The sequence below is a fragment of the Doryrhamphus excisus genome, chromosome 1 (assembly GCF_030265055.1).
Source record: "Doryrhamphus excisus isolate RoL2022-K1 chromosome 1, RoL_Dexc_1.0, whole genome shotgun sequence".
In the NCBI taxonomy this organism is placed as follows: domain Eukaryota; kingdom Metazoa; phylum Chordata; class Actinopteri; order Syngnathiformes; family Syngnathidae; genus Doryrhamphus; species Doryrhamphus excisus.
Genome location: NC_080466.1, coordinates 20166264 through 20187839, shown reverse-complemented (window position 1 = coordinate 20187839; position 21576 = coordinate 20166264). Strand labels below are relative to the sequence as shown.

Below are 21576 nucleotides of genomic sequence, written 5' to 3'. Positions count from 1 at the left end.
AAAAAACTAACTAACCTCAGTATGGGCTTTTGTTGCCACCTTGTGGTTGTAAGTAGAATAGACAGTGCACACAGTAGAAGCCCTAAGGCCCCCTTATGAAATGCCCATTAATAATGAACGTGCATGACATTTCAAATTCCATTGGAATAACTGTACATAAGGGTACAACTGCAATTCGAAAGTTAAAGTTGGAGCAATGACTTTTGATTGACTGTGCAGTAGTGTATTTACTTGTCTGCTTACTTGTCACACCACAGACAAATCAATATTTGTATTCCAGCACCCAATCCAAAATTGCTATGTTAATCTTACAACACTTAATTATTTAAATGGGGTTGGCACATTTTTGTGTTTCTCTTGCTGGTGACAGAGCTGGCAGTCGCCCAGGCGATGCTTTACTTTCACTCCGAAACCTCCTTCTGAATAAAAGCCTCATAACTTGAAGCTGAATTGACTGCCGTTGCTTGTCAACGGAGGTCGAGGGGAGGCCATGGAGGGAGACTCTTATTGTGAAAGCGAGAGAAGCCCGGGTACAATGCTTAGTCATGGTGAGTTACCGCTTCCCCCTGCTGCTCTTATGTGGCGCACAGTTTACCACATCGGGATGGTGGAAGTGAGCTTCACGACGTGAGTATATTTCATAAAACATTGTAGCTTACAATTGTTTCTGGGTGGGATTTTAGTATATTTTTGGAAACAAAGATGGTGTCAAACAACCGGAACGCGGCTTAAACCGCCTTGTTGTTTGTGTTTAGAGCGGTTTAGTGCAGCTAGCTACGACCGTCCGTTGTTACTATTAGGAGTAGCGTTAATATTATGGCTAGCACTGTAATAGTATAAGTAGCGCTAGTGAAAGGCACATTGTAGCGTCCTGTTACTCCACACAGTAGACACGTCAGTCATATTTACTTCATTTCGACGCTTGGCTTAATTTTCCGTGCCACCTGTGTTGTTTATGATCACAGCAAGTGGTAAACATTAGAGGACGTGAGACTGTTGTGTAAATAAACGCTCTAAATGGTGTGTATGTGTTAAAGATTAGATTTATTATGTAAGAACTGGCTTCATTTCTGTTGGGTGGTGTTATGGTACATCCAGTTCCACTGTGAAGAGTTCATGATGAGTCACTGACTAACTCATTGCCAACAAACCAGTGATCAAACATGTACTCTTAATTGACTAGCTTGTCTCCTCATTTAGCCCTTTTTGCAAGAATGCTCATTTAAAGTCAAACTGCATTTTTTTTGTCTGGAGTTTTGCCCATTCTTCACAATTCTTATGTGAGACAACAGCACATATAATTTCCTTTTCTGTGCTTTCTAAAGAGAGAAAACAGTTGAAATGAGGACGCTAACAATGCACGTAATGGGACACACCTACATATTTCAACTATGAAACGCTCTAAAAATAGTTTTATATACATGGTGTGACCATGCAATAACTGGTACATTCATGATAACGTGGAAAAGTTTGTATTTTGTCCTATATTTATTTGATTTTTTAAAAGATTTTGTTTCCTGGGTACATTGATTTCACATCTAGTTCAAGTTCAAAGTTCAAAAAAACTTTATTTATCCCGGAGGGGCGATTTAAAGGACACAGAGAGCAGCATATGGAATAAAAATGTAAGAAGCAGACAAGGACAAGTAAAAGAGCAGACACATTTTTTAAAAAGTATAAGTTGTGTGAAATCTGGAGTCCAAGAAATCAGGGGTCCAAGTTTAGAAGCTGGACTGCTGTAGAGACAAAGCTAGCCCTCCTCTTTTGTGTTCTACATTGTGGACATCTTAGTCTCCGACCTGATGGAAGCCACTCAGTGTGGGAGGCGTCCTGTAGGATCCTATGTGCAGTCCGGGTTATTTGCTGATCGCAGTACCAGTGTGTCAAGGACGTTAGTACAAGTCATTTCACCAGCATGGCTTGGTGGTGTAAATGTGGAGCTTATCAAGCCACGCAGACATAAATGGAGTGTTTCTGTTGCACTGGGTGGCATACAGTGTTACCATCGATGGAATGGCTTCGTGTGTATGGCGTGGAGGACATTGCTCCAAAAGATTGCATAACAACAAACAAAGGATTGTTAGCGCTAACAAACTCTGCAGTGATAGAAACTTTATTTTTCCTCCCCAAAATAATCTGTAGAAGACAGACAAGTCACCATGATTTTGATGATTACATATGGAGTACTTGGCACATCACATCCCAACACAGTCCATCAAGCCATGTATTAATACTTTGTATTTAATAGTCAAAGTAGTTGTGCCCCAAAATAGATATGCATTGTTAGCTCCCACATTTTTTTATTACTGTTTCTCTCCCTAGAACTCACAAAAAGGGAGATGTGTAGTCATGTTTCACTTAAGGAATGCAAATGATTGTTACTATGTGTCTGTATCAGAGGAACCCTGTATATACAAGCTATTGTGTAGCCTGGCCCCAGGGACATATAAGCCCTCGCTGGGGCTTTACGTATACCAGTGAATGTCTGTTATTTTCTGTCATGTTCCCCATGGGATAAGAAAGTGATAATATCTTATCTATTTTTCTGTACTGTATAACCTGAACTCAAAACTGAAACAAGTGAAATGCAACAAAATAGAGAGCAGTGAAGCATAGAAGCGTATTCAAAAGTCTCCCAAGCCCCCCTGATCATTTTTCTGAATTTTAATAATAATTTACACAATGTTTATGCCAGTACCTAACATTTACTTGTCATTCTTGTATCAGTGAATTAAGGTACTACTACTTTTGATAGATTGATTTATTTGATAAATCAATGTATTCATTCTATTACTGAATATCTCAAAAACTCTACTATATTCACTGGTATCTTTATGCTTTAATGATTTAAAAAAGTATTAAACTATTACCATGAATTAACGCTCTGTCATGCTTTGTCACATTCCTTGTGTTACTGGTAATTGCCATATGCAGGAACAAGTTCTGTTTCTCAGAAGGGGATTTTCTTAGTGCACAGTCATCCATCGCTACGTCACGGTTCAAACATTGCGCCCTCGCTGTATCGCAGTTTTTCAAATTTAATGAATTAATAAATGATTGCTGTTTCATAGTTGACTATAGCCCGTTCCAAAAACACTGAAAGACAAGTCGTGTAGTATGGTGTCAGATACATTATTATAATGTTATAATAATAATATAATAATCATCAACACAGTAATCATCTGTGATTGAGGCAAATACATGAGACAATTAGAGCACTTTCATTTTATCATTACAGGAAAATCTGTTCATTTAATTATCAGTGCACCAATGACAAGGTGTTAACTGTTGGAAAGAACTTGTTTGAAAGAAATAACAATCCGAAACTGTCTGGTGACTTGATGAAACAGACCAGTTTTTCAATTGTTTTTCGATGAGTGCTATTGGGCAGGGTTGCCGTTTGGGACAATTCCAAGATCCCTTGACTGCCACGGGGCCCAAAAAGTAGGTAATTTAAATAACAAGACATTTGAATTATTTTGTGGGGCCCACAATTCCTGGTTGCGTCTCTGCTACTGGCTATATATGATATGAAAAATAGAACCCCAAAAATTTGGCGAACCCGGTGTCTTCCACTACTGAGAGAGGATCATCATTTCTATTATTTTGTCGCAAAAAAAAAAACCTTATATGGGTCAAGGGCCCATACTAGTTTTGTTAGTAGATGACAGTAGATGTGTTTACGTATCTAATGTCACTTTCTCCTCTCTCCTCCTCCACTTTTATTCCAGGTGTTATATGAGCTGACTTCTTCCGAGTAAATATGGCGGTGTGTGTACAACGAAAGCTACCAAACACCTTCTCCCTCGCTTCCCTCTCAGATGGACGGCTGAGTTATTCTTAATACACTTTTGACACACAACCCCTACTCTTTTTTTTTTTTTAAACGTCCTGCCTCGTGAATTCTATCCAAATGAAGATGTGACGTGTCCCCACCTCCCCTCCATCTTTCTTGGACGGATTTAAATTTTTGTTGGACTACTATTAAGGAGGCTTGTTTTGAAAGATGACCTTTGTATGGCACAAATAGTCTAAATTGGTTCTTATTATCGATATTTTCCGTGTTAGTCGGAGAAATGTTCAAGGTCAATGATGTTGGTGCGGAGTCATGTAACAGTCCACCCACCCATGCCGTCTCTAGTAACTCCACAATGAGTCACACAGCTTGACACGGGTACTGAACTGGTCCGAGGACTTATTGTGTGTGTATGAATTTTGATAGAAGTCCACACCACCAAACACCAGGATCCCCCCCCCACTCATCAAGTTATTAATTTCACCCATGCTTCCCTGTGGTGCGATGGTACCACGTAACACTTCCTGTGCGAGAGACTAAGGAGGTGGAGCTAAGGTAGGAAATGTCAGAGTGCCTGACAGAATGCAAAGCGCTGGTAACTCCATCCACGCGCAACGGCCACCGCGTCTTCAGCTACACGCTAGAGAGCCACACGGCCGCCGCCTTTGCCATCATGAACGAGCTGCGTCTGGATCGCCAACTCTGCGACGTGACGCTCCGTGTGCGCTACAAAGACCTGGAGGCTGTGGATTTTGTGGCTCACAAGGTGGTGCTGGCCTCGTCATCGCCCGTCTTCAGGGCCATGTTCACCAACGGCCTGAAGGAGTGCGGCATGGAGCTGGTGCCCATAGAGGGCATTCACCCCCGGGTGAGTCGCCACCTCAACTCACCTCTCATTTATTTCATGTTTGCATAATTCCATTTAGATCACTAGATTAGATTGGCATGCTTTAATGCTGTGTAACTAAACAGTAGTCGCTGTTAATTTCACGCTAATTAACGCTAATGAGGGAGTCGACTAGACCAAAGCACATGTTGACAAAAGCTTATGGTTGAAAATGCTTAGTATAAATAAAGAATACATAGTATGCTTTTTATTTTACTACTAATAAGCCATGTTCAGGCTGCATGGTGTTTGAGTGGTTAGCGCGCAGACCTCACAACTAGGAGACCAGGGTTCAATTCCACCCTCGGCCATCTCTGTGTGGAGTTTGCATGTTCTCCCCGTGCATGCGTGGGTTTTCTCCGGGAACTCGGGTTTCCTCCCACATTCCAAAAACATGCTAACTTCCTTAGCATACTTTGATTGATTACAAGCTCAAACTCTACCGCTCATTTTATGTTGACACACATGTGCGGTTACAAGATTTGGTGAGACAAAACATATTTGAGCAAAATAATCAAATTCGGAAGATTGTAAGGCATAGAGGCTGCATGGCGGTCGAGTGGTTAGTGCGCAGACCTCACAGCTAGGAGATGAGGGTTCAATTCCATCTCTGTGTGGAGTTCTCCGGTTTCCTCCCACATTCCAAAAACATGCTAGGTTAATTGGCCACTCCAAATTGTCCATAGGTATGAATGTGAGTGTGAATGGTTGTTTGTCTATATGTGCCCTGTGATTGGCTGGCCACCAGTCCAGGGTGTACCCCGCCTCTCGCCCAAAGACAGCTGGGATAGGCTCCAGCACCAAAACACAAAATGAATGAATGAATGAATGAATGAAGCCATGTTCATTTATTTACATATTTATTGTTCCTCTGACGGGGCGGCATGGCGGTTAGCGTGCAGACCTCACAGCTAGGAGACCAGGGTTCAATTCCACCCTCAGCCATCTCTGTGTGGAGTTTGCATGTTCTCCCCGTGCGTGTATGGGTTTTCTCCCAAAAACATGCTAGGTTAATTGGCGACTCCAAATTGTCCATAGGTATGAATGTGAGTGTGAATGGTTGTTTGTCCATATGTGCCCTGTGATTGGCTGAGTACAGAGTGTACCCCTCTCGCCCGAAGACAGCTGGGATAGGCTCCAGCACCACCGCAACCCTTGTGAGGAAAAGCGGTAGAAAATCAATGACTGAATGAAGCCATATTTATAGATTTCTTGTTCCTCTGACGCACGTAGGTCATGGACCGGCTGATAGAGTTTGCCTACACAGCCAGCATTTCAGTTGGAGAGAAGTGTGTGATCCACGTGATGAACGGCGCTGTCATGTACCAGATAGATAGCGTCGTGAAGGCCTGCTGCGACTTCCTGGTTCAGCAGTTGGACCCCAGCAACGCCATTGGCATTGCCAGTTTCGCTGAGCAAATCGGCTGCACGGAGCTCCACCAGAAGGCCCGGGAATATATTTACATGAACTTCAGCGAGGTAAAATATGTACTGTGTCATCAGCACAATATAATCATGTTCTAATAACATGTAATCAGCACCTCGATATGCCACACCTTGCGAGATGGGTGGATTTTGTGCTTGTTGAGTTTAATTGAGTGAATAAGCCTCGGAATGTTTTTCATCTTTGAGTTGAGCTCATATGAAAGGGAAGCAAAAACACTTCATATTTTTGTTGTATGTATATAGAGTACATACGTGAAGCACCACAATTGCGTTATTTTATTCCAACACGTGTTTTCCAGGTGGCAACCCAAGAGGAGTTCTTTAACTTGTCCCACTGCCAGCTCGTGACCCTCATCAGCCGTGACGAGCTCAACGTACGTTGCGAGTCTGAAGTCTTCCGGGCGTGTGAGGCCTGGGTGCGCTACGATCGAGAAAACCGCCGTCCGTACGTCCAGGCCTTACTCCACGCTGTCCGCTGCCATTCCTTGACTCCCAACTTCCTTCAAGCTCAGCTCCAGTCTCTGGACTGGGACCCCCAGTGTAAAGACTACCTTGCCCAGATCTTCCAGGACCTCACCCTGCACAAACCCACCAAAGTCAATTCTTGCCGAACCCCCAAGGTGCCGCAACTCATCTACACCGCCGGGGGTTACTTCCGGCAGTCCCTCAGCTACTTGGAGGCGTATAATCCTTGTACAGGGGCCTGGCTCAGGCTCGCTGATCTGCAGGTTCCCCGCAGCGGTCTGGCCGCTTGTGTCATCAGTGGGCTTTTTTATGCTGTAGGCGGGAGGAACAATGCCCCCGATGGCAACATGGACTCAAATGCGCTGGATTGCTACAACCCCATGAACAACTGCTGGTTGCCCTGTGCACCCATGAGCGTGCCCCGAAACCGAATCGGGGTCGGAGTCATCGACTGCATGATATATGCGGTGGGTGGATCACATGGGTGTATTCACCATAATAGTGTGGAGAGGTAATAGTGTTACATTGTTCATAATTCAATATTACGTGACAGGCGAAATCTGAATGTGCTGCTCCTGCTTTATACGTAGGTACGATCCAGAAAGGGACCAATGGCAGCTGGTCGCCCCCATGTTGACACGCCGCATCGGCGTGGGCGTGGCTGTCATCAACAGGTTACTCTATGCTGTGGGTGGCTTTGACGGGGTCAGTCGACTCAGCTCGTGCGAGTGCTACAACCCAGAAAGGGACGAATGGAAGACGATGGCTTCCATGAACACCACACGCTCTGGAGCCGGTGAGCACGAAACACAACAATAATTTCACGTTTCAAATACAAATACAAGTAACATCATTTCTCCTGCTCATAGGCGTGTGCTCCCTGGGGAATCAAATCTTTGTGATGGGCGGCTACGATGGCACCAATCAGCTGAACACCGTGGAACGCTACAATGTAGAAACGGATACTTGGAGCTGTGCTGCCTCTATGAGGCACCGACGCAGCGCTCTGGGGGTCACGGCGTTACATGGACGCATCTACGTGTTGGGTGAGGCGCACCGCCACTACATACACCACTACCTCATGTGTGGATTTGCTCATCAACTTATTGTAACTTGGACTTATACAAATAAATCATTTAGAAAATATGTAGCTCCTCACTAATAAACGCCCTACTGCAATTAAATGCCTGATAACTTTCTGCATTATCATAAACCAGGGGTCTCAAACTCAATTTACCTGGGGGCCACTGGAGCTAGGGTCTGGGTGAGACTGGGCCGCATCAGGTTTTCCAAAAAAAAACAAAAACGCATTTATTAAAAACAGAAAAATATACAAACTTTTTCAGTGCTTTGGTTCCGATTTTCTGCAATAAAAGCTCTGATAAAACATTCCACTGTTCTCAAATATCTTAATTTTTATTTTTCTACACAAAATAAGATGAAAAATAAATAAACAAATCAAGAATAAAGAAAATCAATCAATCAGTAATAAATAAATATAATAATAATAATAAAACACCAAATAATAAAAACTTAAGAAACCACATATAGTTGGTGGGTAGACAAATTATTTTTTCAGATTAAAATGAACAAAGCATTATTAGAGCCCTGTAGACATGACAAAACACGACTATAGTCACATTTGTACTTTTTTTATTTACAACATATTGCGCAACTGCAGGGTCTTGAGACACATGCTAACTCGCAAACTAGAGTGCTAGCGACCTAAACGGTAGCCTTCAAGTTATTTCCTTTAAACTTAAATAGCCAAAAACTTACCACTTCCACACGGATAGGGAGGATAACTATTAACAGTTATTTAACCTTTAACATGAACATTAATCAAACGTAATCATTTTTTCTGGGTACATGATACCATACAGCATCCATATCAAACTTGCGCGGGCCGCACTAACATTAAACTTTCATATCAAGGCGGGGGCCTCAAACTAGTGTCCTGGCCGCTTGTTTGAGACCCCTGTCATAAACAAAGACACTTTCGTCATTTACTATTGCACTACTGCCAGTCTGTGTGTACAGATATTATGAATTCACTCTTAATTTCATCCTTAATATCCCTGAGGTCACACAGCCACGGGACCGATAAAGTTCTAATCTCGTGTCATCAAGTTGAATTGATTGGACCTTGTTGGTGTTGACAGGCGGTTACGACGGCAGCACGTTCCTGGACAGCGTGGAGTGTTACGACCCCGAGGATGACACTTGGTCGGAGGTAACGCGTATGATGTCGGGGCGTAGCGGTGTTGGGGTGGCCGTTACCATGGAGCCCTGCCAGAAGGACCTTCCTCAGTGTCCTAAACCTGATTTGGAGAACGGTGGAGTTTCACATCACAATCAGCGACACAGCACACTGTAAAGCCCCAATCATCAATATCACCGACCCCCCCCCCCCCCCCCCACATGCATACACACACACACACACGCACAACTTAGGGGTAGGACATAAGTTAGTTAAAACATCTGAATGCTGCCTTAATTCTTGTAACACCAAGTCAGTATTATGACTTAAAGTCCACTGTAATCGTGGGTGTAATCAATTCTGAACCTGATTTGTCTTCTGCCAAACCTCAACAAGACCTCAGTCTGTCTCTGTGCTTACATCTGGCATTTGAAGGCCTTCCAGCCGAGCCTCATCTCCCAGATTTGACCTTTGACTAAAAAAGGGCTGCATACAGTACAAAACACCTCATTTGAAATGACACAAAAACATAGAGCAAAGATCTGACCGAGTACAAAGTGGCTGTTTGTTTGTCACCATGGAGTGTTTGAAGTGCCAGCGCAATGCTCGTTAGCTTGGTCAGTGTACCGAAGTACATCTCCATTCACACGGTACAACAGACCTCATGCTAGAGCACTTTCTCATCCAAAACCAGAAATCGTTTTCTCAGCACAAACTCACTTGAAATTGTTTGATGCACTTAATTCATATTATAAATCAACAAGTCCTATTCAGTTGCCAGTCTAATTAATTATGGCTTAATAGGGGTGTAATGGTACAGAGGTGCACCAAATTCCCACTCATTAACAGTAAACAATGTTTGTTGTGTCATACTTTTACTAGTGATCAAATACAAATCGTCACAGTAGCGGTAGGGGGGGCAGTCATGCAGGGCACCTCTACAAGCTCGTGGAGTGTCCGTTACCGCCACTGTGGTGGCTAAGTGTCAAATCATGCAGAACACATTGCGGCTCATGGTTAATTTTTAGTAAACAAAACAAAAAAAACTGCAGAAATTGAAAAATAGAGACATAATGTAACGAGAAAACACTCAAATGTTGCTACTAATAAATAACATAAAGATACGTATGTTTAACGGTTCTGTTTAACGGTTTTTGGACAACCCTGACATAAGCAGACAAGATAAATGCTATAGTATATATATATATATATATAGTATATATATATATATATTTTTTTTTAATTGACTAAGTTTTATGGTTTGTATTTTGTACCCTGACTGTATCGCAAATGAAGCGAACCATGGCATTCACTTCACACCGGGCTAGGCACCCAAGCGTGAGGATCCTGCACCATTACACCCCCGTCACGTGTACATTTAGTTGTTTCTGGTTTTGACACGTCTGCTTCTCAGAGTATATATTTAACAAGTGTTTTTTGGCATGAGGTTTCTTAAGTGACATTCTACAACATGTCCAACAGGTTCAACCTGTCGTTTATGTAGTGCCAAGACAAAGGATTGTGATTGGGACTTTTTAAGATGATGAGTCATACTGTAGCATTTTCTTTCTTTTTTATTCTTTTTTTAATTTTTAAATAAAACCACCTGGACAGTCAATGTAGTTTTCTCTTCCACCACACCTCAAAAAGTGACCATGTTTTTGTGTTCAACTCCTGAACACAAATGACGTATTTGTAACAGTCGTTTAAGCTACAAAGGTTTCTAAAGTGATGTTTTGTACATTGATATTCAACCAATTATTGTACAGAAATTGAAGCGCTCATGTTTTTTTTTTCTAATTTATTTGTTCAGATCTTGTTCTTCTTAACTGACAGCAGCTTTGTATTGAAATGGACTCCGGTGTTGTGTATTTTTTTGGAGCAACAAGCATGTGTTGTTGATGACTAGGAATGCATGTTGAGGAGGAAAAAAGTTTTGTAAAAAAAAACTTTGTTTCATGTTGAAAGGGATTTTTCTTTTCTTGTTGTTGGTGTGGGAATTTAAGAGTATTTAAAATCAGCTTTGTACATTTTTCCAACAGAACCCTGTACAATGATTAATTGTAAGTAAAAAAAATTGTAAGTAAAATATGTTTGTTGTACAATTGTTGTCCAGTTTTGCTTTTGTGGCACATGTACAATCATTTATGTATTATTATCATACATACATACATACCTGTGCTTATCATGTATTATTATTGTTTACTATGATTTATTATTATTATTTACATAATTATATGTTCTGAATCCCAATCAAAAGTTAGATTTTGTGCTAAATGCTAGCATGCTCACAGTATACAATAGGAGCTAAATGTCTATGTGATATAATAAACACTGAAACCGTCAGCTAGCAAAATAAGTACAATATAATAAGTACATACTATCCAAACTGCTACTTATTTTAAATTTGGGAGGATGCCAATAGAATGGAAATGTTAACAATGCTAACGGCAAGCTAGCATGTCAAATATACATACCTATTGAAAGGTGTGGTTCTTTACATGTTGTGACCTGCATTAATGGCGAAGAAATAAGATAATAAATATATATGAGTAATTATATATACAATATTGTGAGGCCTTCCGATGGACATTTTGGCGCTATACTCAGCCTTCAGATACCCCAGGGTGGGTGCACTTTTGCCACGTAGAATACCATCTTTAGGCCGACAGTGCCATCTTTTGGTGAAAAGTATGAACTGCATATATTCATACCCCCATCTTCATTAAACTGAGGTGGCTACTAAGGTGACTACTGTGTGTATGTTTGAGGTGACATGTTTTTGTAGTGCTCATTAACCAGGGATGTATTCATCCATTCATCCATTCATCCATCCATCCATCCATCCATTTTCTGTACAGCTTATCCTCACGAGGGTCTTCGGGCCTATGGACAAACTCCACACAGAGATGCCCGAGCGGAATCGTACCCTTATCTCCTCGCTGTGTGGCCTGTGCTCCACCGTGCAGCCGGGAATTAATGTAATAATATTTGCAGTGGTTTAGAACTATGAATGTTTTACTTTTGTTTATTAATTGTTGGTGTGCCTAATGAAATGTCCATTGACATACAAACATCCGGTATTACACTTGTGACCACGAGAGGAAGCTAAATAAAAGCTAGTCCTCAACCATTGTTTGTTTGTATGTATGTATGTATGTATTGTATGTATGTATGTATTTCATACAGCAATTATGGTCATGCTAGACAAGACAAACATACTTTCTAGTCTATTCGTGTTGTAGTCATAATGTACGTTTCTTTCCGGATGTACAGTGGTCAACTCTTTTATGCTTTTATTCTGAAGTATCCTTCCGGATGTGCAGTGGATTTTGATAAGGTATTTGACACCGGTGTGTGCGCTGGTGTTTTTGAAGCATGAAAACCGACTCCGGGGACCTACCTGACACGGCCGGTTGCAGGTTAGTGAAACATTCATGTATAAAGTTTATTTTTTATTATCATTTATCAATATTCTGTACAAAACGGTGACTGCTATTCAACCCGACACAGAAACCCAAAAGCTCCAAAACTCAAAAAGAACACACAGTGGTATTTTTTGGGTACTTGCAATGGTGACTCAACGGTATTTTTAATCAGAATTCGAAAGTGTTGCCGAGCAGCTATAAGCTCCGAACTATCCTAATTACCTGAAATGCTTTTATTGACGTAGCTGTATAAGGATTATAACATATAAATCCACATTTCTAAGGAATAACTCAACTTGTGTCGTTTTAAACGTGATAAATGTGTGTGAAGAGTCCAAATAGTGAAACCGAGTAGATGGCTGACATTGTTGTCAAACTTGTTCATCCACTTGGTATACACCCACTTGAAATACACACCTGACACTGCAGCAAACACACACACACACACACACACACACACACACACTGGCTGTGTTCATGTTTAACCCAACACATGTGCAGTTCACACCATGCAGTATTACCAGGTATTAGCATGTACTACTACCTTATCTGCCCCATAAAATGAACTGCATTTACTTTCAATAAGGCTGTAGGCTATATGCTAATTTCAAGCTTAGTTTGGGCATGTGTCTTTACAAAGAAGCTGAGGTTGTATGCAAATGTGAAATGGATAGCTAGTATTTGTTTTTAAAATCTAGCGGAACTTGTTCAACACTATTTGTTTTTCCCCCAGCAGAAATTATAGAAATCAATATATCAATATCAATATCAAAATCAATATATTCACATCATAAAACCTTTATTAACTATACAAGCAGTATTTGAAGTAACATGAGTGACATGGGGCTGCACGGCGGACGAGTGGTAGCACGCAGATCTCACAGCTAGGAGATCCGGGTTCAATTCCACCCTCGACCATCTCTGTGTGGAGTTTGCATGTTCTTCCCGTGCATCCGTGGGTTTTCTCCGGGTACTCCGGTTTCCTCCCACATTCCAAAAACATGCTAGGTTAATTGGCCACTCCAAATTGTCCATAGGTATGAATGTGAGTGTGAATGGTTGTTTGTCTATATGTGCCCTGTGATTGGCTGGCCACCAGTCCAGGGTGTACCCCGCCTCTCGCCTGAAGACAGCTGGGATAGGCTCCAGCAACACCCGCAACCCTCATGAGGATAAGCGGTAGAAAATGAATGAATGAGTGAAATGTTAAAAAAAAAATAAAAATTCCAAAAAGAAACAACATGATTACACGTCATAGAAATGAAGCAGTGTAATAATCTCCATAAACAGATCCGAAAATTCCAAATTAATTCATGACGGGGGGGGGGGATCTCCTCTCCTCCAACAATGCACCATAACATGACGTCCCTGCACTTCAAAGTCAATTTCATCTTACTCACATTCACTCTTTCAGCGTGGACCAACAGACAGGATGATCCCAGTGGGAGAATTCCGAAACATCGGCATAGAACAGAACTCCAAGTACCGGGTGCTCAAACCGTGGTGGGATGTTTTCTCCGAGTACCTGTGTGTTGCCATGCTCATGATTGGAGTCTTTGGGTGCACCCTTCAGGTAATACATCCTATGTTATTATTTTTAATATTTTGATAATATTTGCATATTTTGCGACGTGAGAGCGGCATATCTGCGGTTGACTTTCATATTCTGATCATCGTGCGGACGCCACTCTGATTTTCCTTTGTGTCACGTTAAAACTAGCAAAAGATAGTGACAGAAAGAAGTCTTGCCCTTCGCTTTTTCTTTCTTTTTTAGGAATTATCTGGAAATATTTGAGTCAGTTAAAATATATATATAAAATATATATTAAAATATAACAAAAAAATCAACGTAATATTGCATAACATTCATATAATAATACAGGTTACGTGCAAATTCCATTCAACCTAAATTCACACTAATAACACACGAACTTATTAATTATGAATTCAATGAGACAGTAATAATAATTCCACTTACTTTTATTCCTGTGGCTTATTGAGAGGAGGAAGTAAAAGAGGCAGGAGAATCTGCAGAAGGTACAGGAAGGTAGAGGATCACTTCCTGAATCAACAAAAGGCTCTCTGGGACACTCTGTTGATTTTGGTCAGAGCACTAACCTTTTTCATCTCCATCATAAGACCACTACTTTTCTTAGTTATCACTGTCGCTTTCCTAGGAACATATTCTTTACGCTTAATGATACAGTAGATGTCACAGTTGAACAGCCGGAACCAAAAGTACAGCCAATATTGGTGGGTTGTTCCTCTCTATCAGGCTTGCTTTTTTCTCAGCACGCTTCCACTAGAAGAGCCTGCCTTGCAATTGGTCAACATAATGAAGTGCAAAAAGTAGACAATCCCTCAAGACAATCCCTTCAGTACCCGCCATTTTAGATGTGATTTGGGCACACAAAATATTGTGTTGGATAGCTGTATAAACATGGAACCTACCAGAAGAAACATTAGACTCTCGACAGGTATAATCATCAAGCAGTAGAACATATGAAAATATAGCAGTTCCCAACCAGAAAAGACAATAAAAATTTCAAGCAGAATTTTCTCTTGGACACATTTTTTGCTTTTGTGACAGCTCAAATAATGTATCTATAGATCAAGAACATTCATTCATTCATTATAGTCATTCATAAAAACCTATAAGGGAAAGGATGAACTGAAAATATTTTTTATGCATAAGCACCGTTTTCTATTTGTACCTCTTTCTATCATATGTTGATTATTTTGTATGGAAGCCTTTTTATAATACCATGTTGACAAAGGACGACATATCTTTGGAAGCTAGCACCCGCTACCACTTAACCTATGCCTTACATTCATTCATTTTCTTCGGCTTATCCTCACGATGGTTGTAGGGGTGCTGTAGCCTATCCCAGCTGACTTAGGGCGAGAGGCGGAGTACACCCTGGACTGGTGGCCAGCCAATCACAGGGCACATATAGACAAACAACCATTCACACTCACATTCATACCTATGGACAATTTGGAGTCGCTAATTAACCTAGCATGTTTTTGGAATGTGGGAGGAAACCGGAGTAGCCGGAGAAAACCCGGAGAACGTGCAAACTCCACACAGAGATGGCAGAGGGTGGAATTGAACTCGGGTCAATTAGCTGTGAGGTCTGCATGCTAACCACTCGACTGCCGTGCAGCCTTCACTCATCATTAACAATACAGTAAACCTCGGATATATTGGATTCAATTGTTCCCACTGGTTTTGTCCGATATAAGCGAAATCCGTTATATGCGTATACCGGAAAATGTCCGTTTTACGCATATATCGGATTTATATCCGGTATATGCGTAAATCGGATTTTATCCGTTATAAAAAGGCACTTCCTTGACTATGTGTCCAATGTACCTGGACGTGCAGGCAATGCTGCAAACGCTGCAAATGACGTCGTATAGCGGCCTGTCACGATTCGGTGAATCGGAGCGCCACGATGCGGCCATCCGATATATGCGAGGGAAATTTAATGGAAATGCATTGGAATGGGACTGGAGATTTTGTCCGAAATAGGCGAAATCCGTTATAAAAAATCCGATATATGCAATGAATTTTTATTGGAAATGCATTACAGAAAAATCGGTTCTTTTTTATCTGTCCGTTGTGAGCGAATTTCCGATATATCCGAGTCCGATATATCCGAGGTTTACTGTACAAAAAAATGATGTTTTACATCAAAACGTGTGTGCGTGCTACATTGCGTAACCTTGTGCACGCTACACGCCTCCATGCTCTTCCACTTCCTCTTTGTTGAATGTTTTTCCATCCAAGCCATTACCAAATGCACTTCTGCCATCTTGTGTCCGTTGTTATGGCTTAAAACAGATCTAATGATTGACTCTGTGTAGCTATGAATGAGACACACTGTGCAATATCCATCCGTTTGTTGGTTTCTCTGCAAATATTGAGCAGCTTTTTATGAGCAAAGGACTGACTAATGTTGTAGTTTGAGTCCCATTTGTTTGTGTTAGGGTTAGAAAATAAGAAGGATTGAAGATGTGGACTGTTACGTTAGCTTCCTGCACTAGCCGCCATATGCATTCGTCAAAAGTAACATGTTTTCCATGACTTACCGTATGGACCCGGTAAGACGTAAGACTGTGAGGCGTGCTTTACTTGGTGGCCATGACGGGGATGTTCTCCAGTAATCCCGTCCATCCATTCTCCTCAGCTCACTCAAGATAAGATCGCCTGCCTGCCAAGTCCCTTCACCAGTCCAACGCCCAGTGCCATTGACTGCAGCCACATCCGTAACTACGGCGAGAACGAGACATGGGCGAGTTTGAAACCCACCAATCCTGTCATACGAGAGGTCCTTGGGCGCAAAAATAACCTGGACATCCACCAGTACGTCTTCATCAACCACTATTGCTACGAGAAGTTTGTGCACTGGTATGCCAAGTACTTCCCGTACCTGGTGGTCATCCACACGATGATGTTCATGGTAGCCAGCAGCTTTTGGTTCAAGTTCCCGGGGACGTCCTCCAAACTTGACCTCTTTGTCACCATCCTGGGAAAATGCTTCGACTCCCCATGGACCACCAGGGCTTTGAGTGAGGTTTGTGAGGAACGGAGCGAGGAGAAACTGGTCAGTTTGAGGAGGAGCACTATGTCCAAAGATCCACCGGAGAGACGCGCGGACGAGGAAGAGACGCTGCTCCAACGGGTTGGTTCTTCCAAGTCTAATCCGGATAAGAAAAGTCCAGAGTCTCAGTCTGCGCTATCTGTGCTGGATAAGAAGGGGGGCGAGGAGGCCAAGGCTCTCTTTGAGAAGGTGAAGAAGTTCAGAACTCACGTCGAGGAGGCAGACATTCTGTACATCATGTATGTCCTGCAAACATCACTCAAGGTCTTCAAGTTCCTTTTGATCATCATCTACACGGCGGCGCTGTCTCCAAACATCGAGATCGTGGTACGCTGCCTGGTTCCGCCTGAGCTGACAGGCTTTGACATTTATTGCTGTAACCACAACAAAGCTCATCTGTTCTCCAAGCTAGCATATTGCTACATCTCCTTTGTGGGGGTCTACGGAATTTTGTGTATCTACACCCTCTACTGGCAGTTCCATCGCCCCCTCAGGGTGTATTCCTTCGAGCACGTCAGGCTGGAGACGGGCATCAACGACATTCCCGACGTGAAGAATGACTTTGCCTTCCTGCTTCACCTGGTGGACCAATACGATGACCTTTACGCTAAAAGATTCGCTTTCTTTCTGTCCGAGGTCAGCGAGAGCCGTCTTCATCAGCTCAACCTTAACAACGAGTGGACCGCCAAAAAGCTGCGTGCCCGCCTGGCCAAGAACGCCAGCGACCAGCAGGAGCTGCACTTGTTCATGTTGCCGGGGCTTCCCGACACGGTCTACGAGCTCGCCGAAATGCAGTCGCTCAAATTGGAGCAAGTTAAAAACGTCTTCATCTCGCCCAGTGTGGCCAAGCTGGACAATCTTCAGGAGTTGTGGCTGGTCTACTGCCAGGCGAAGCTCCAGCTGCCCGCCTTGAACCATCTCAAAGAACAACTAAAGGTCCTCCGGCTGTGGTTTGAAGGTGTAGACCAGGTGCCCGAGTGGACGTACCACCTGCAACGACTAGAGGAGTTACACCTGAATGGCCCGTTAGCCACCTTGGACTCGCTTCGAGAGCTTACCGCCCTGAGGGTTCTCACCATGCGCTCCAACCTGACAAAGATCCCAGCCAGCATCTGCGACGTCCCGCTGCAGCGTTTGAGCATCTACAATGAAGGCAGCAAGATCCAGGCCTTCAGCAGCCTGAAGAAGCTCACCAACCTGGTGTCGCTGGAGCTGGTGGGCTGCGAGCTGGAGCGAATCCCAAGCGCCGTCTTCAGTCTGAGCAACCTGCAGGAGTTGGACCTGAAAGAAAACAAGCTGACCACCGTGGAGGAGATTCTGAGTCTACAGCACTGCCAGCGACTGGTGAAGCTGCGGCTGTGGCACAACAAAATCACCTACGTCCCGGATCACATCAGCAAGCTCCACGCCCTGGAGACTCTGGACATCAGCTGGAATAAGCTCCGAAAGCTCCCCAGCCGCTTGTTCTACTGCACCAAGCTCAGGCACCTGGATGTCTCCCATAACCAGATCACCTCCATCCCGCCTGAGGTGGGCATCCTGCAGGGCCTCCAGTTCTTCTCTGCCGCGTTCAACTCGTTAGAGACGTTACCTGACGAACTGTTCTCCTGTAAACGACTAAATACTCTGGCTCTTGGGAACAACTGCTTGTTCTATCTGAGCTCCAGGGTCGCCAATCTGACCCAATTGGTCCGACTGGAGGTTAAAGGGAACCGCCTGGACGCTCTGCCTGCGGAGGTGGCAGACTGTCCCATGCTGACCTCCAATGGGATCATAGCAGAGGACAGCCTGCTGGAGATGTTGCCATCAGAGATGCGCAGCAGGTCGAGTACCGGCTGAGCTGAAGTCTTACTTCACTTTGCGTGTCGGATTTAACACCTAGACCAGATTTTTTTTGGACTTGTTCTTATTTGCTACTAGTCATGAAAGTGGAACACAATTCATTCCAAGTTTTTATCGGAAATAATACACATAAAATACTGTAATTGGGTCACTTGGACCATGAAAACCTAAAAGGGAAAGGATGAACTGAAAATATTTTTTTTGCATAAGTACCGTTTTCTATTTTCTATTCATATATTGATTATTTTGTATGGAAGTCTTTTTATAGTACCCTGTTGACAAAGGACGACATATCTTTGCAAGCTAGCACCCGCTACCACTTAACCTATGCCTTACATTCATTCATTCATTTTCTACCGCTTATCCTCACAAGGGTCGCAGGGGTGCTGGAGCCTATCCCAGCTGTCTTCGGGCGAGAGGCGGGGTACACCCTGGACTGGTCGCCAGCCAATCACAGGGCACATATAGACAAACAACCATTCATACTCACATTCATACCTATGGACAATTTGGAGTCAGCAATTAACCTACATGTTTTTGGAATGTGGGAGGAAACCGGAGAACTCCACACAGAGATGGGCCGAGGGTGGAATGGAACCCTAGTCTGCCAGCTGTGAGGTCTGCGTGCTAACCACTCGACCACCGTGCAGCCTCTATGCCTTACAATCTTCCAAATTTGATAATTTCGCTCAAATATGACGTTTTGTCTCTCCAAATCTTGTATCCGTACGTGTGTGTCAACATAAAATGAGCGGTAGAGTTTGAGCTTGTAATCAATGAAGTATGCTAAGGAAGTTAGCATTTCTTCTTTGTTACAATATGAGCATCTCATTTTTGGAGTTTGAATGCAGCGTTTATAGTTGGTCGTTCCAACTCTTTGGATGGAAAAGGTTTTCCCACAGTGTCGCATTGCTGCCTTTCAGTTCCCAAACAAGTGGAGGTTGACAGTGAAGGGAGCTTTTTTTGTAGCGGAGTAAAAGATGTCCTTTGTTGATAGGCTCAGTCCAACTGAGAAGACTGATTCACACACACACACACACACACACACACACACACGTAAGTAGAAATAAGTTGTGATATACTTTTTCGAACCCCTTAATGAACGAACAAGAAGGATTCTTTGTTCTGTCTTTTACTACCTCGCTATTTAAATGTTTAAAAGACGGGTGTTGACTCAAACATGGTCACGGTTGTTACAGATTGGATTATTTTTCAGAGGAACATTTAGCAATAAAAATGCTGACTGCTCGTTGCTTCCTGCTATTTCTGATCATGTCCTCCTCTCAAACATGGACTCTGGGTTGTTGGGGTTTTTTTTTTATGTTTCACACCCAGCTGCAGCACAGTCATGTAGTAACTTGTTCAACCATGTCAGCTGACAGACATACCTTTACACCATTACAGTACGGCAACACACCTTCACTGCTTCTAATGCTGTACACACACATGTCCTTTTTATGTTATATTTGGTCTACTCATAAAGGGATAACATTGAGAATGCTGCAAAATACAACACTTCAAAGAAAGCTGATGTAAATTACATACAGTGTTGCTGCTACTGGAACCTTCATTTCCCTGAGTCATCACTCAAATTCTATCTAATCTAATCTAATCTAATCTTCAGCGATACAAACTACCACCACCAATCTTCCTCATCGTCTTCAGCTCCCACAATACAAACATCAAAAAGACACCAAGGTGTGTCCTCCCATGACTCCAACTCCCATCCACCCTCTTTACCAACATGCCAAACTAAGCCACCTTGTTTAGCTAGGGTGTATTTACACGCCCTTCAAGACACGCCCCCATTCACCAGTCAGGGAAGTCCTGCAGTGCTACCTGGTGGCAGGGAAGCACTTTCACCACAAGCCAAATGCATCATTTGATAACTGTATTAACATAAACAAGTCACATTTGTTGTGAATGTGTTCAAAAAACAAAAAAAAACCACCACCCATTAGTTGGGAAAATAGAGTTTCATATTCTGACAATACAATTACCAATGAAAGTCTACAGCACCTCCTGGAGAGTAGCAGCAGCATGTTGTAGTCAAAAAAATTAAATGTAGAAATGTTTATAACATATAACTGATATATAACATAACGCTGATATGCAGGCTGTTTTAATATTTTTGTTTGTCGAATACCCCCCACCCCCCATTTCATGATTTTATTTAAAGAAAAGAACCTGTACTGTTCTCAGGTACCACTAGATGGAGCCAGCGTACCAACAGTGCTAAATACATTTACCAAATAACAAAACAACAGCCCACATCTCAGCTTGGATTCTCAGATTTTAACTACATTTATTATTCATTCATTCATTCATTCATTTTCTACCGCTTTTCCTTTTGGAATGTGGGAGGAAACCGGAGTACCCGGAGAAAACCCACGCATGCACGGGGAGAACATGCAAACTCCACACAGAGATGCCCGAGGGTGGAATTGAACACTGGTCTCCTAGCTGTGAGGTCTGTGCGCTAACCCCTAGACCACCGTGCCGCCCACATTTATTATTCCTGCAGCTAAATCACCATTTTGAGGGCATCAACATACTTGAAAACTTACCAAATATTGGTGAAAATAGTCCACATTCATTACGGGTTTCAGCCATATGACCTCAAGGCAGTTTGCGTCACTTCCGGTGAGAAGATGGTGGAAAGCATCATGTAGATCACATACACACTCAAGACATTCATTCATTCATTTTCTACTGCTTATCCTCACAAGGGTCCTGGGGGTGCTGGAGCCTATCCCAGCTGTCTTTGGGCGAGAGGCGGGGTACACCCTGGACTGGTCGCCATGCAGCCAATCACAGGGCACATATAGACAAACAACCATTCACACTCACATTCATACCTATGGACAATTTGGAGTCGCCAATTAACCTAGCATGTTTTTGGAATG

At 42.8% G+C, this 21576-nt stretch overlaps 2 protein-coding genes across 2 annotated transcripts; both read left to right on the top strand.

Annotated features, from left to right (window-relative positions):
- The first annotated feature begins 477 nt into the window (after positions 1-477).
- On the top strand, positions 478-10898 carry keap1b (kelch-like ECH-associated protein 1b). Its single transcript, XM_058086990.1, has 7 exons — positions 478-627; positions 3732-4664; positions 5916-6161; positions 6428-7104; positions 7184-7389; positions 7463-7639; positions 8756-10898. Exons 2-7 carry the CDS (start codon positions 4359-4361, stop codon positions 8968-8970), a joined length of 1827 nt encoding a protein of 608 aa, XP_057942973.1. The 5' UTR covers positions 478-627; positions 3732-4358; the 3' UTR covers positions 8971-10898.
- A 1228-nt stretch (positions 10899-12126) lies between these two features.
- On the top strand, positions 12127-21393 carry si:zfos-323e3.4 (volume-regulated anion channel subunit LRRC8C). Its single transcript, XM_058073386.1, has 3 exons — positions 12127-12215; positions 13636-13794; positions 16415-21393. The coding sequence occupies exons 2-3, from the start codon at positions 13654-13656 to the stop codon at positions 18665-18667; spliced, it is 2394 nt and encodes a 797-aa protein (XP_057929369.1). The 5' UTR covers positions 12127-12215; positions 13636-13653; the 3' UTR covers positions 18668-21393.
- The last annotated feature ends 183 nt before the right edge of the window (positions 21394-21576 follow it).

Bases quoted from the DNA above. Each gene is read 5' to 3' on its own strand.
- keap1b (XM_058086990.1), top strand. From the start codon at position 4,359: ATGTCAGAGTGCCTGACAGAATGCAAAGCGCTGGTAACTCCATCCACG. The intron at 6,162-6,427 runs GTAAAATATGTA...CGTGTTTTCCAG, and splicing joins TTTACATGAACTTCAGCGAG to GTGGCAACCCAAGAGGAGTT. The intron at 7,390-7,462 runs GTGAGCACGAAA...TCCTGCTCATAG, and splicing joins CACCACACGCTCTGGAGCCG to GCGTGTGCTCCCTGGGGAAT.
- si:zfos-323e3.4 (XM_058073386.1), top strand. From the start codon at position 13,654: ATGATCCCAGTGGGAGAATTCCGAAACATCGGCATAGAACAGAACTCC. The intron at 13,795-16,414 runs GTAATACATCCT...CATTCTCCTCAG, and splicing joins TCTTTGGGTGCACCCTTCAG to CTCACTCAAGATAAGATCGC.